This window comes from Pristis pectinata, chromosome 20, assembly GCF_009764475.1.
Source record: "Pristis pectinata isolate sPriPec2 chromosome 20, sPriPec2.1.pri, whole genome shotgun sequence".
NCBI lineage: Eukaryota > Metazoa > Chordata > Chondrichthyes > Rhinopristiformes > Pristidae > Pristis > Pristis pectinata.
The window spans coordinates 30729410-30745919 of record NC_067424.1 but is presented as its reverse complement, the minus strand read 5'-3'; the positions used below and the strand labels follow the sequence as shown (position 1 = coordinate 30745919).

Here is a 16510-nt window from a genome sequence, read left to right as displayed (position 1 = left end):
GTTCTGTAATTAGCACATTGTTGCTTCTGAGTTAGCAAGCACCAGGGAATCCACAGATTTTATGCTACCACAGTCCAAACTCTGCTCTTCCAACTTAATCATGTTAAGATTTTGTGCAAGTTTTTGAACTAAGCAAAGAAAGGAGATGATAGGATGTAGTGACCAGACTGTTTTATTTTAACATTACTCTTTCGGCAATCATATGCCAAAATTAATATCAATATCCATCAATAATAGTGCCTATTTTATTTCTAGTAGGGATAGGAGTTATGAGATTTTGGAAAATCAGTCAGCATGGCTTTGTGCAGGTCAAGGCACGTTCTAACTAACTTGATTGAATTTCGAGGAGGTGAAGAAGGTGATTGATGAGGATAGAGTGTGGATGTTGTCTACATGGATTTTAGTAAGGCGTTTGACAAGGTGCCTCAAGGGAAGCTCATCCAGAAGACTGAGATGCATGGTATGCATGGTGACTTGGCCATTTGGATTCAGAAATGGCTTCCCCATAGAAGACAGAGGATAGTGGTTGATGGGACAACCAGATTTGCATTCAATTCTGGTTGTCCCATTATAGGAAGGACATGGAGGCTTTGGAGAGGGTGCAGGTTTACCAGGAAGCTCTGCTATTTGTTTAGGAGCAGCACAGTAGTGTAGCAGTTAGCATAATGCAACTACAGCACCAGTGACCTGGATCCAATTCTGCTGCTGTCTGTAAGCAGTTTGTATGTTCACCCCATGTCTGCGTGGGGTTCCTCCAGGTGCTCTGGTTTCCTCCCACATTACAAAGACGTACAGGTTAGGGTTAGGAGCTGTGGGCATGCTATGTTGGCGCTAGAGTGGTGACACTTGCGGGCTCCCTCCAGCACATTCTCAGTAATGCAAAAAGACACATTTCACTGTGTTTTGATGTACATGTGACTAGTATCTTTTGTGGAGAAGTTGGACAACCTTGGGTTGTTTTCTCTGGAGTGGCAGGGGCTGAGGGGAGACCTGATCAGTTTATAAGATTATGAGAAGCACAGATAGACAGCCAGTATCTTTTTCCCAGGGTTAAAATGTCTAATACTAAAGGGCATGCATTTAAGGTGAGAGGGAGCAAGTTCAAAGGAGATCTGCAGGGTTTATTTAAAATGTATACACAAAGCATGATGGGTACCTGGAATGTGCTACCAGGGGCAGCAGTGGAGGCAAATACAATAGACGTGTTTAAGAGGCACTTAGATGGGCACATAAATGTGCAGAGAATGGAGGGATATGGACATTGTGTAGGCAGAAGGGATTAGTTTAGTTAGGCATTTAATTACTAGTTTAATTAATTTGGCACAACATTGTGGGCCAAAGGGCCTGTTCCTGTGATGTATTGTTCTATGTTCTACTCCCAATTCTATATCTTCAGGTTATGTACTTAAAATTTTTGAATCGTCTTTTAAAGTACTGCTTTTCTGTTCATTTACAGACCTTCTGATTTCACTTGACTCAAGCCACTTTACAGCATACTATATTGAAGTACAACTCATCCTCTCTAACATTCAACTACATTTCTGATTACAACTTTACATATACACATTAATATGTAAACATTAATATACATCTTTCCCAATGCATATATACCTCAAAATAGGACCAAATAAAGCATCTATGACCTGAACAATGCACCATAAAACTCAACCTCTGAAGACAAACTAACGTTCTAGCTATTTATCCCAAAAGTAATTGAATAAAATTTGAAGTGAAAGGTTTCCTGATAATCTCAAGTCTCCCAGTAATTGATTAGTTTCCAACAAGGTGTCTGCCTATCATATAATGGTATGTAGCAAGAATAAAAAGAATCGCTCAGCTCCACCCTACCACCAGTGTTTTTAAATTAGCAGACATGCCTGATATCCAATATTAGATAGGCAGAAAGTTCCACTAACTAAATCTAAGACTCAAAACACTATCATTGTTCCCTACTGGCAGAAAGTTCCACTAACTAAATCTAAGACTCAAAACACTATCATTGTTCCCTACTACAAACGCATCACTCTGTGACCAAGTCTGAACTAAATTTAGGGGAACTTTGGTGTCGTATTTGACTCAAGGTTGAACTTCTGACAACATGAATGCACATATCTAAAGCAGCCTATTTTTATCTCGATGGAATCAAATTAACTGCTGCTGAAACACATTTCATTTAGACTTGACAGCTCCCACAAACTCCAGGCCAGCCTCCCATTCATCTTTTGCCCTCTGGTTACCAAATATTCTACTGCCAATCCAGCTTGCACAAAGTGCCAAATGTCTATCAACCCTATGTTCATTGATCTCTAATCGTGCATAGTTAAGTAATACTTCAATTTTGAAATCCTCAACTTCAAATTTTTCCATAGACTCATCCTCTTCCCATTCCTAATCTCCTATAATCTACTGAGATATGGCTTTTGGGAGAATGCCCTCCCTAAATTTCTCTGACATTCTACCTCTTTTTCCTCTGTTAAGATATTCTTAATACCCCTGATCAAGCTTTTGGTTATCTGCCTCAATATTTCCCTATGACTCAGCTCAAAATTTTGTTGATAAATCTACTGTAAAGCACCTTGGGACTTTCATATCAAAAACAAACACATTAGTGTTGAAAAACCTGGGTGAAAATTAAATGCATGGAATTTGTAACAAAAAAAAACAAACCATTTGGTTCCACTGGTCTACACCAAAAGTAATATTCTACGCAAGCCATCTTCCATCACTTATCATCTAATTGCACATCTTATTCCTTCCTCACTCCTATGGTCATTTAGCTTCCCCATAAGCTTTGAACTCAGTAGAAACTGGAAGAGAAAACGACCTACTGTTAACATTGTCTAGCTGCATCTAGCAGGAACCATTAAATAGTACTAATTTCCTCCAAAAAGATTTGTTCACAACATAATTATTTACCTCCTCTCTTCCATATTCTGTAGCTGAACTTAGATCTGATCTGAAGTGGATGAAAAGATCTGGATCTGGCAGCTATCTTTAATTTTTGAAATAATTACTGTACAGTCAGATAAATTCTCAGACCACCATATTTTTCTGGATAATAATTCATTAAGCAAAACAAACAATCAGTACTGAAAGCAACTTTCTACACTTGTCATTACCAAACAAGTTACTAGAATGCGAGCCTTTTAGAAATGTTGAGTGCTTTGGTCTGAAGTATAGCTTGTTTCTTCATTCAGATTGTTCAGAAATATAAACAGAGGAGACGTCCAATGACGTGAAAATATATAAGCCGGCACACGATGATACATGCTTCTGTTCCTCTGCAGCAGCCTCAGAGGAGCATCTGTTAGTGCACAGAATCACACCAAGTGGGAGCGTTTACCAGTACTGTGGTCGTCTGATCGACCAGCGCAGGCCGGCCGGCTGCGCAGTTCAAGGTAAAAGGGACCGCATACTGCGGAGCAACAGTGGCAACGTGAGGATGTAGAGTGGCCACCATCAGCGGTGTGCAGCTGCCCTGTAATGGGGGTGGAGGGGTGGGGGGGGGGGTGGGAGTTAGTTATATGGTTCATTAGTTCTCAAAACTGCAGCGTCCCTCTTTGATACCCTGGATAGTATGAAAATCAGGGCTAAGCCTTTGTAAAATAAATGAAAACCGAGTGAAACCAGAATTAAAATTTGCATTACTAAGGAGTTTTCCCAAAAATAGTCTCTTACCCACCCTCCTTTATTCAGATTCTGTGGGTTGGTCACGGTTTGGTAAAGAAAAAACATTATTACTCAGCTGCTCATCCCATTTAACTTGCATACAAGTTAGGACATACAAAAAGGAACGCTGCCAACTGCGTAAATGGGAAAAAGGATCCCCATTATAGCTTTTAAAATAAAACAGGTAAGGTTGCATCTAGATTTTAACAAAAATATTTCAGTTTCTGCTTTTACAGTATTATAATTTATCCCTGAACAAAATTATGAAACCAAGACAGTACTGCTGTCAGATCTCAAAATCTTGGATTAAGAGATAAACATTTGTCCTCTAGCAATAAGACTTTCAAACTTTCAAAGCTACAAAAAGTTAACTTAATATTTCAAAATTACATTTTCCAACACTGCAAAAAAGGAAGTGGTTATTTATTCCAAATTGTCAAAACCCTAGACAGAAAAGAAAGAAAATTAGTAACCAACAAGTGATTCCTTAATTGATCACAATCATTTGTGGCCATAACTTGTGCTTCCAATTCTCATTATAGCAATTCTGATCTGGATGACTGAATCACTACACAAGCAATGAACTTCAAATTGCAGAACAGTATCCAAGTAGAGCCAAAAGAAATTGTATATGAACAACTTCAAACAACAATGCAACACCAGTGGTACAACCATATGCGTTAACAACTATACATACAATTTCAAGTTGAGATCACTGGCTTGCACAATTAGATGCCTGCACGGCAATTTAAATAACTGTATTTTTAAAAAAAATCATTTAATAAAATTCTGACATACCATTAATGTTTATTGATTCAAAACTGCATTAAAGTTTCATGTACACACAAAAAATACTCCATAGTAAAAGTACAGCATATGATTTAGCAAAATGTTTTGTGCGCCAGTGAGTCACAATGAAAATAGGATAGAAAAAACACCAAGTACTAAAATATTTTGGTGTGATTAGAATAATTTGTATGCGAGACAGTTACTTCTTCTGAAGCTTTAAAGCTACTTTTTGAAATATTTTGTTTACATTACTATCTTTGTTCTTTCTTTGCCTCTTTTCAGTTAACTCAAGACTTGCATTTCAATAATTGCATTTCTTTTATCGTTGTGAAACAATTCCAACTTTTCTTTCACATTTTAGCAAAGAAATTCCAACAATATGAAACAAAACTTGCAGATGGCTTTGCAATGAATTGATTTGTTTCAGCCAGGATAATAGAATTTTAATATTTATAAAAATAGTTATAAAGCTGCTAGTCTTCACAACAAAAAAAAAATCAGTTCTACAATTTGTGTAATTGAATTATCTAAGCAATCGAAAAGGTCACTCACTTGAAACATTAACCCTACTTCTCTCTCGACAGATGTGGCTAGACCTACTGGGCATTTGCAGCATTTTCTGTTTTTATTTTAGATTTTCAAAAAATATTGAGGATATTGCTTTTCAATTATCTAAAACTTTTAAATATAAATTAATATACAAATATGAACACTACAGCATCAAGTAGGAAAAACAATCTATTCCTGCATTCCCTCGACAACTTTAACCAGCGATTTTCCTAACGAATGCAAGCCACAGAACCAGGTTCAATCTCTGGTTACTACCAAGTTATTTCAGCAGGACAGTGATAGGATATTACCAATGACCACAGTAACCAGAGAATCCACAACAGTTCCCATACTTATTGTTCTCATATTGGACTGAACTGGGCCTGGTACTGGTTGCCCCAGTGGTCAAACAGATGGCTAATGTTAAATGTCAAATTTCATCCAAAGCTATCGAGGTAAATACTGTATTGGTGGAATTCCAACTCAGTTAAAAAGCCAGAGTTTTGAGTCAAAGGCAAAGCCAAACAAAAATAATACCACTGGAGTTATTTGAAACTGCAATTAATACAATCAACTACCTGTGATTATTATTTCTGCTGACATGAAAGCATGTCTTAAACAGCTATCATCTTCCACATGTACAATCTGTAGATACTTTACACAATTTTTACAATGAAAATAGCGATTTTCAAAATGTTAAACTGTACCAGGAAACTGCCCTGATAACACGCAGATAACTTCAATTTGTGCTACTAATCACAATGGACCCACACTCAGCTTCTGAGCTTTGCCAAGTGTAGATTAAGTGACCATTTTGTTGAGCATCTGCACTGTCACTCTTCCCATCCCACACTGACCTGTCGTCCTTGGCCTTCTCCACTAACCACAATGCAAACTAGAAGATCAGCACCTCATATTTTGCTCAAGTAGTCTACAACCCAATGGTATGAACACTGAATTTTCCAATTTCAAGTAACCCACACCAGTGTTCCTTTCCCACTCCCACCAGTCCATCCAGGTTCTCTTCCCTTGTCCATCCCTCCCGTTACCAAGATTCATTACCCTCCCCCACCTGATTCCATCTGCCTATCACCTGCATACTTACCAAGGTTTCTCCTACCTAGGTTTCTTCAGCTTTCCTAACACCCCCCACCCCCACCCAGCAGCTACAACTGCCCTTCATCCCCCATTCATCTGGGTCCACCAACACATTCCAGCCTCTGACTCACTCCTCCCTCTCTTATATACTGACTATTTTCCCTCTTCACTGAGTCCTGATGCAGGGTCTTGACCCGCAACGTCGACCATGCCTTTGCCTCCATAATTGCTGCTTGACCCGCTGAGTTCTTCCAGTGGTTTATTTTTTGCTTCAGATTTCAGCATCTACAGCCTCTTGTCTCCACTACTAGTTACACTTTATAGCTGCTGCCGACACCAGAGTAATTGTGCAGGATGAGATACCTGTGCCTATTGAGCCCAACCTTCAAGTGCAGAAGCACAGGAAAGTGTAGGAAACTGAATTTTAAATTATCTAGTCAACGACTTACCTGAGCAAGAACACCTGGCTGAATCTGAATTGACTGTGCAGCTGGTGCCTGTGGTACAACGGGCACTGCATTCTCCACTCGAACAGAAAAACCAGAATGCTTTGCAGATGCTTGTAGCCCTGTCAATAAAAGCAGCATAATGTGCTTTCAGGTGATTTAAAAGAAAGTTGGTTTGTGAAGAAACAAAAATGAAACTTAAGAATCAACGATTTTATATTGGTACTTTTCAGGGGTCTTGCAGAGTGGCAGAACCGTGGCTTGGTATTGATGTTCCATTCAAACAGCAAACCTGGGTCTCAAACCATATGAAAAGGTGCAAATCCAGTCCTTATAAACCATAGTTACATACTTTCAAATCTCGTCTAAATCTCAGTATTCAAGCTACTGGATGCCAGTTCTTCTGAGACACACAAACAGGGAACTCCAGACCAGAGTCTGATTTTAGTAACAGGGAAAATGCTTGAATCCATAATTAAGTGGTAGCAGGATGTATAATGAAGTGAAAGCTTTGTTATCTGGCATATGCCAGACTTGACTTGTGCCAGTTAATCAAATAAACCAGTTAATTAAGCCCATCCTTCCTGAGATGCCAAACTTCCAATGGCCCAGCCATTCCCTCTTAAATGCCTGCCAGAGAGCACTAGATTGTGGCCAATAAGTTGTTAATGGATGATAAACAAGTCATTTTAGAGTTGGGAGGCTCTGACTAGCAGGGTGTCACAGGGATCAATGCTGAGGCTCCAGGTGTTGCAATCAGCATCAATGATTTGGATGAGGAGACCAAGTGTAATATATCCACATTAGAAAATGATAGCAGGCTGTGGGGAGGTTGCAGGGAATCTTCAAAGAAAGTAGGCAAGGACATGTCAGATGAAACAATGTTGAAAATACTTGGTTATCCACTTTAGTAGTATATTTTAAAAGGGAAGTCATTGAAAAGTGCTGGTGTTCAGAGGGACCTGGGTGTCCCTACACATCACTGAAATTAATGTTCAGATACAGTAAGCAATTACGAAGCCAAATGGTATGTTGACCTTTAATGAAAAAATATTTTAAGTACAAGATTCATCTTGCTCCAAAAAAAAGTAGAGCTCTAGTGACACAGCAATTAGAATATGGCGTACAGATCCAGTATGCCAATGTAAGGGATGATATACTGTCACTAAGGGGAGTGCAACAACAGTTTACCCAATTCCTGATATTGTGGAAAGGGTGCGGAAGTAATGGTTTTACAAGGAGAGATTAAACAGACTATACCCTCAAATTTAAAAAAAAGTGATCTCATTGAAACAAGAATTCTTACAGGGCAGATACTCAGAGGATGATTCCCTTGACTGTGTTGTAAACCAGGGGTCACAGTATGAAAGTAAAGGGATATCCATTCAGGACAGTGATGAGAAGAAATCTTAGATAATTTCCACCCAAGAGGGTTGAGAAGCCTCAGTCACTGGATATGTGAGAGATTGACAGAATTTTTGGATTTTAAGGGAATGCAAAGAATATCAAAATAGTACATGAAAATACTGCTGAGGTAAAGGATCAGCCAAGGTGCGATGAGGTAAAAGATTTTAGCAGATGGCAAGGGAAGTGCAAGGGGCTGAATGGCTTGCTCCTGTGTTTATTTCTTACATCTATGTTCTCCTGACTACATAAGTTTTTGTGTTATTTGGACAGGTAAAAATGGTTGTAGGGCCCACATTTACTGATAAATTTACATGCTTAGATCTCCATACTTAAATATCCATAATTGCTTCACACAGTATCAGGAAAATTAAGTGCCCCATCAATGGATTTGATTTCTACAGATGTACGGCGGAGAGCAGTCCGACTGGTTGTATCACAGCCTGGTATGGAGGCTCCAATGCACAGGATCGCAAGAGGCTGCAGAGGGTTGTAGACTCAGCCAGCTCCATCACAGGCACAGCCCTCCCCACCATCAAGGACATCTTCAAGAGGCAGTGCTTCCAGAAGGTGGCATCCATCATTAAGGACCCTCACCACCTGGGACATGCCCTCTTCTTGTTACTACCATCAGGGAGGAGGTACAGGAGCTAGAAGACCCACACTCGACAATTCAGGAACAGCTACTTCTTCTCAGTCATCAGATTTCTGAACGATCCATGAACACTACCTCGTTGTTCCTTTTTTTTTTGCACTAATCATTTTGTAATTTATGGTAATTTTGTCTTTGCACTGTACTACTGCCGCAAAACAACAAATTCCACGTCACACAAGACAGTGATAAAGCCTGATTCTGATTAAGCAGATGATGCACATTCAACAATAAAATTGTGTAGAATTCTACTCATCAATACAGAACGAATTTATTCACATTTACTCGTTTGATTATTCACCAACTGTTCTTGCTGTTTATGGAGCTCTAAGCAATTTCTATTAATGTATTCTCTCTCCCTTTTAATGCCTTTTTGTAGTTTACATGTATATTCCTCTATTTTTGTGCCCGCCTAGAGTGTCAAATCAAATTATCTACACAAACACGGAAAAAGATTCAACACCTAGGTAAAGTTAGTCGAAGAAAATTTGAGTGACCAAAATTTCCACTTAGTCAAATTCTAGATTTAAGTATTTTCTAGTCAAAATTAGCAAATCTGTAACTTGAGTCAATATATTTGTCATCCACTTTGAAAAACAGCCAACATACACAACAGAATCCATTAATTCCCTGCAGATAACATTGAAGAATTCTCCAACTGAGCTAAACAAAACTTTCCATAAAAACTTTCCATGAGGCTAAATATACACTTATTTCAAAAACATTGAACTATTTTCTCAAGAGCTTGCCATTCTGAATTTTAAACTATAAATGAAACGGAAGACAAAAGTTTCACAAGAGTCTTGTTTGTTCTGTAGGGGCAGAAAGGAGTCACTTACCTTGAAATGCTGGTGGACACACAATGAGGGCTTGCTGGAAGGGGTCAGCCTGTGCACACAGTTGTGTCGTTCCAGCTTGCAGAGGCATGCTTGCTTGTGCAACACCCGCCACAGGTGCTGCTGGAGGTTGATACAGTGCAGATTGATAATTAAGCAGAGATACATCTGTACTGGACAGAGAAAGTGTTGCTGCTGTGGAGGTAGGAGCCAGGGTGTTGGCCTAAAGAAATTACAGATTTCAATGATTAAGTTATAGGTACACCAACACAAAGTACACAAATCTTTTTATTTCTTTTAAACATCTAAAAGAATAACATACAACGAGAACATGAGTTATAAATATAGTATTTGTATTTTCAGAACAGTGTAACAATGAAATCTGAAGAGAAGGAACAGAACCTTGAAATACTGCCTTCAAGCTTTAATAAATACTGTACAAAGCAATTATCTCAATAGAGCATTTTTCTACTTGTTATTTGGTACAGCCAATTCAAAATAATGCTGTAGTTCAAAATCTTACTGATGCCTTAATATGAAGACTTTGAAGTAGCAAAATAAATTCCACAAGCTCAGTACTAGGTTCTTTTCTGTTCATGGTATACAGTAAGGTTTACATTTGAATGTAGGGGCCATGAATATGAAGCTTAAGGATGACATTTCCTTTATCAAAGAGGTCTAAAGTGGAGGACAAACTTGTAAATAAATAATAAATCAGAGAGGAATTTAGGAGCAATGTTTTCATCCAGAGGGATGAGATGAAGGATATTAGAACTTGTAGTTGAAAAGATGGTAGAGATAGAAGCAGCCATTGCACTTAAATAGGACTTGGGTATGGATCGGAGGGCCCCAGACTAAACAGTGGGATTAGACTGGACAGTTGATTTTCAGCCAGCGCAGATACAATGGGTTGAATGGCCTCCCTCTGCGCCATTAGAGACAGTATCAGCTAATGTAGACCTTCCATTTCACTGTCTAAGCAAATTTACGGTGAGCATCACTTTTCAATTTAGTGAATTAAATATCCAGCTTTTGAAGGAAGCATATAAATGTGTTTTTTTATTATTGTCGTGCAATTTCAGAACATAGTGGATATTATTTGAGAAATTTTGCAGTGGTATCAGGCACTTCCTCTATTTTGTATAGTATTTTGCAGGTTGAAGTCAGAAAAAGCATCCACTTATAACAGGAATGACAGTTTCTCCCTTTGTCTTACATCAATTACTCTGTAAGCTCTTAAGATAGTCAGTTCCATGTCACACATGGGGGGGCGGCGGCGAATGAATATATACTGAAAAATTATGACTGACAGGTGCTTTTCATCCTTTCAATGATCTTGTTATACACAAGTGACAATAACCATTTGGCTCATACCTGATTGTGCATGGTGTTGAGTTGGTTATTGAAGGCCATTGTCAAGTTTGTGCTTGTGTTTGGTGCAACATGTGCAATAAACGGGCTCTTATTCTGGCTTACAGTTTCATAATTGTTGACTCGCCGTTTGCAAATCTCCATGTTTTGAAAGCAGGATTTCACACTGTAAGATAGATAAGCATCTTTCTTTTAGAAATGGAAAAGAAAAATTTAAAAATAAACATGGCAGTTCACACATAAATAACTTGAGCACCTTTACGTCTGTTACACATTTATCTTTTCGAATTAAGCAGCAAAAGAACCACAATGAGTCAGTGAAAAAAGATCTATAAAATACATTTAAGCTCACGGCCATATACTTCTCATAAATACTTGATTACAGGCTCTTGAGAAGCCATATGCTGAGCGCAAATGAATATCTCATGGTATTACAGATAAGTAAACTCACATTCAATTGAGTGCTGTTTAGAATCCATGTCTAGCTAAATAATTGTTTGCTCTTAATTGATCTCCCATCCATCAAAGAATAGGGGCATACTTTCCAGCCTATTGACCGAATACACTAAAACTACTAGCATGCTTTTTTTTAATGCAAGTATTTGGAAACTGCACCAAATGTTGGGATCTGTGGCATGGCTCTTACATGGCATCAAAGCAGTGTGAAATAATTTCCCAACTAGGAACAAAGAACAACTTCCTATTGTATAGCACCTTGAGAAGAAAATCACAAAGAAATTGACTCATAATAATATTATCCATCATAATAATATTATCCATCAAAATTTGGCACCAAGACATAAAGGGATTATTCAGGCAGGTAATCAAAAGCTTAGTTGAGGTTATTGTGAACAATATCAACAGGAAAGAGATGATATGGGAGTGGATCTCAGGTGTGTGTGTTGCTGGATTTGGGGGTTAGGGAGGGAAGGGTGGAACGAGAAAATATCAAAATAACTTTCAGAACTTAGGTCTGTGGAAACCAAAGAATAGACAACATTCGCAGAACGACAAAATGGGGTATGAAAGAAACCAAAATTTGACTAACACTGGTACCTTGACAGACCCAGAGCTGAGATTTTAATGAGATAAGAAGTAACAAGTAAAAGGAAACACTGCTATCCCAGGAGCCAGTGCAGGTTAATGAGCACACGGATGGATGAGTAGGACATGGGCATGAGCTGTAAATAAGCTTGTTAATGGAGGCTGTAAGACTAGAGGCAAACCAGGAGTACAACAGAATGATCAAGAGGTAGCAAAGCCATGCATCTGGCCTTCTATAGATGAAGCAAGCAGCTGAAGTGATGGGAAGTGTTTCAGATTAAGTGCTCAGCATGTCCTACATTAAGACCCAACCATATGACTTCTACATCTTGCCCCAAGGAGCTTTGTTGCACAAAAATATATAATTTAACAGGCTTACTGATTGCTATGAGGGAAGTCAAGCAGATGTGTCATGGTAACAAATGGGTGATTCAGGGTTTTTAACGGATTAATCCTCTTGTCAGCATCTATTGTCAACATTTTCTTCAACAGATCAATGTATTCCCTCCGGTCTGCCTTCTCAACCAACATGTCTGTTCCCTCCAAATCATTCGGCATGTTCACCTGAAAGTACAAAAAGCATTAAATGATATAAATGTACATAATCAATGAGTGACAAAGCAACACTGGACTCATCCTTAACCATTTTAAGTAACCTAAACCACTATACAGCTTTTATCTGAAGTTACTGTGGCACTGAAATCTCAAATCAAACCCAAATGTGAGCATTACCTGAATTGACATGCACAGTTTAACATTCAAGGATAACTGGAGTACAAAAAGACAGGCAGGGAGTTAGCTAATTCCACTTAGTGTGTGTGTTTCAGGCCATATTATTAACAATTCAATATCCAGTATGCAGCATTACCAAAATGCTAAAGAAATATTTACATGCATTTTGCAAATTTTAAAAATCCTCAATACTTGAAAGTAACCTAAGGAATTAGGTAATTCAACAAAAATTTTGCAGACTTCAGAAATGGTAGCATGGAACCTTTTCTCAAGTATTTGCTATGTAAAACAAGCAATAATTCTATACTTATTAACCTTACAAATTAAATACACATCTATGCCCTACATAATAATTTTGTTTGTACTTATCACTCAAGCTGTGAAGCCTGTAAAATCAGATGGTAAATCAAAATTGTACATCGCCAAACTAATTCTCCTGCTAATATGTACTCCTTCTATAAATGTCCTTACAAAACAAAATCAAAACTTCCCAATGATTAATTTTGTAAATATTCTAGAATACTGCAGGTTGGATTCTAAATTCGATCAAATTCTAGTTATGGTTAAAGGCAAAGTAGCACAAATGGTCTCAATACTGTTGGCAATGTTGGTTGAGTGAAACAGAAGGGAAGACACAAAAGTTACTGCCACAAGACATCAGAAACGTCCCTTCTTTTCAAAAAAAAATACAAGACAAGGAAAAAATCTGGTTCATTATCAGGCTGTCTTCCAACACTAGCTTCCTTGATTGGCATAGAGAGAAGCCACTTGGTCGATGCACTGGTATAAATAATGCACTCGATCACCCAACAGCTATGGAAGTAACTGCTGACTTTCACATTCTGGAAGGGGAGGGACACACTTTTTTTAAAAAGACTTTTTAAACTTTATTTATACAGCACAGTAACAGGCCCTTCCAGCCTAATGAGCCTGCACTACCCAATTACACCCATGTTAACCTACCTACCTCTATGTCTTTGGAATGTGGGAGGAAACCTGAGCACTTGGAGGAAACCCACAGTTACAGGGAGAACATACAAACTCCTCACAGACAGCGACGGGTTGAACACAATCGCTGGCGCTGTAATAGCGTTACTCTAACTGCTATGCTACCGTGCTGCCCACTTCCCTACGTGATCCTACAAAAGGTCTTGGAGGTTTAGTCTAGCAGGGGAGTAGCTGCATCATATACCCAGACTGGGGGAGCAGTCCTCTTCTGGGGGCCATCCTCTGCAACCAGGCACTGAGCTTCAGGAGAGATGCACATGGAGCTGTGAGGGAAGGAGGACACCCGCCTAGCCAGCCAGATCAACCCCAGCGATCAATGGGGTGACAGATGTCGCAGCCAGATCGACCTTGCGGCACAGCTTGCCATGAATCCAGTCAGCAATCTTCTGATTGCCCATTCAGCAGCAAGATCTGCTCCTTGCTCTAAGACAATCTCCCAATCTTTGCCTCAGCAGGCAGCCCCCGTCATTCAACAATACATCTCCATTGGAATTTTTGGAGCAACTGAACTAAATTGTAGGAGGCTCTAATTCACCACAACTTCAGCTATTTCCAGTCTTACTGGTTCAGTATGGGACCCTGGCTTGATGGGAGGTGGGTTGGAGCAGGGAAGTATCATCATGCAAGTGTCCGGCTAGGAAACTAACAGATATTTTGGGCAAACAAGCAAGGAGGGGTTAGCTTTAATATTTTGCCTTTCTTAAAAAAAAGTTTTCAAATTCCCAATTACACCCAGAATTCCAGGACAAAGCAATTCAATGACAGACATTCCTCCCACAACACAGTCATTCCCTCCACGATCACACTGTGGCTGCAGTGATTGCCATGGACAAAATGCACTGCTGTTATTCACCCTGGGTTTCCAACATCTCTCAAACTCATGGTATCTACTATCAAGAACAGGGCAGCAGACCCATGGGAGCTCTACCACCTAAAAGGCTGACTTCAAGTCATATACTATCATATCCTTCATTATTACCCAAATCGAAACCCAAGAATGGTCCACCCAACTGCATTTGTAGGAGTACCCTTGAGTAAATTGATAGTTCTTCAACTAGGGCAAAAGCAGGTGATGTTACAGACATAGAAAAAAAGGTGTCTCTCAGGGATGATAAAAATATTTTGTCTAAAACCTAATCAAGTTTTAGATTCAGACAGATTTCCAAAGAAAGGGAAAAGTTATCAGCAACTAAGGAATTGCATTTATGGGGCAAACTGAAGGCAATGGCTTTGGTCTCCTCTTTTCCTGGTAAAAAGCCTGGCTCTGCTCTTATGACTGAAAGCCAGGGCTCAGTTTGATTGACTCTCATTAACTTGGGACATCATTCTCACTCCACTCTCCTTCATTGTTTTTCTCTTTGCACCAATCCCAGTCAAAGCAAAAAGGTTTTGCTTTTATACTAAAAAAAAAATCAATATTCTATCATAGTTTTACAATGGAATTAAAACCACAATTAATCAGTGCTCCTCTTGTGCTGTCAGGATCAGGAATTCTGCTCGTGAGCAAAATGTGTGTGTCACTGATTTACAAAAGAAAATAGTTCAGAAACAATTTTTATTTCAATGCATAAACTCAGGTTAGTGCTTTGTGCAATATTTTCTTAAATGACATCTGAATAGCTAATTAACATGTTATTTTTCTTACAGATGGAATTTAAAATTATTTCACATCTTGCAGCAAGCTGATGTTCAAATTCCATGCTTACCTGAGCCATATCATCCAAACAGTTGAAAATATACTTTCTTGCTTCCTTCGATTTGATCCCTGTCTCTAACTCGTGCTCTTCTGGTGTCTAAATAGAAAAAAACCCACTCCAGATAAAAGAAAAACTTACAAATAATGGAAGTTTATTAAGGCACAGTAACAACAACATACATAAACACAGGCAGTTAAATGTGCACTTTGCGCCAAATAGAGAATTTAGCTCCTACTACTACCCCCCCTACCCCTCCCCCAAAAGGCGTGCAAATCCATTTGCCACAAGGTCTAAATACAATTATGTTCGTGCACTGGGGATTTTGTGAATTTGGAAAGAACAAAATTGCAGGAAGGGGAAGTTAGAAAAGTAGTAAGCTAAATAAGTAGATGGCAAAAACAAATGTTAAGCAGCCAAGGGGGCTGAAATACAGGAAAAAGTTAAAATGACATAAATAAAAGCAAATAGATATGATCTAACCTCCATTGTGGAAACATGGCTGTTGGGTGACCAAAGTTAGGAACTGAATATTCCAGGGCATTTGATGATTTTTTTTTAAGGAAGGAAAGGCAAAAAGGAAGAGTGATACAGCACTCTAAATAAAGGAGATCAGTACAGTGATGAAAAGTGACCACAGCTTGCCAGATCCTTAAGTAGAGCTAGAATCACTTTGGGTTGAGTTAAGAAATAGCAAATAGCAGAAAACAGTGGTAGGAGTTATTTATAGGCCACCAAATAGTGGTTGCAATATTGGACTTGACATAAATCAGGAGTAATACAGTAATCATGAGAGACCTTAACCTATGTATAAATTGCCAAAATCAAATTTGCCTCCAATAAGGTGGAAATGAATTAATAGAATGTATACAAGACACTTTAGATCAAATCAGAAGAAAGGAAAAGGTTATTTTGGATCTTGTTTTCTATAATTGGAAATGGTTAATTAATAAGCTAGTCATTGAGGTAGCTTTGGGAAAGAGTGACCACAACGTGATAGAATTTGACATTGTTTAAAATTGATGAACTATAGACCCAGGAACTTGAATCCAAACAAAGAAAGCTATAAAGGCATGAAAAGATGGTTAGAAGTGGTTGATTGAAAGGTACAATGGCAGACAGGCAATGGTTAGCATTTAAAGAAATAGTGCACAAGTTGCAAAAAAAGATCCTCTAAGATGCCAAGTGATGTGTGATTCATCTGCGGCTGACAAGAGA

At 38.7% G+C, this 16510-nt stretch overlaps 1 protein-coding gene across 5 annotated transcripts in view; it reads right to left on the bottom strand.

Annotated features, from left to right (window-relative positions):
• LOC127580673 (homeodomain-interacting protein kinase 1-like) overlaps positions 1-16510 on the bottom strand; it is a 90564-nt gene that overhangs the window by 20746 nt on the left and 53308 nt on the right. For 3 of the 5 annotated variants that reach the window (XM_052034366.1, XM_052034367.1, XM_052034368.1), the window contains 6 exons: positions 15305-15391; positions 12238-12422; positions 10818-10980; positions 9447-9666; positions 6555-6673; positions 3344-3478 (listed from right to left, as the gene is read on the bottom strand). In XM_052034366.1, coding sequence (XP_051890326.1) covers positions 3344-3478; positions 6555-6673; positions 9447-9666; positions 10818-10980; positions 12238-12422; positions 15305-15391 — 909 coding nt within the window. The remainder of the gene's footprint in view (positions 1-3343; positions 3479-6554; positions 6674-9446; positions 9667-10817; positions 10981-12237; positions 12423-15304; positions 15392-16510) is intronic. The other 2 variants (XM_052034370.1, XM_052034371.1) reach the window with 1 other exon arrangement.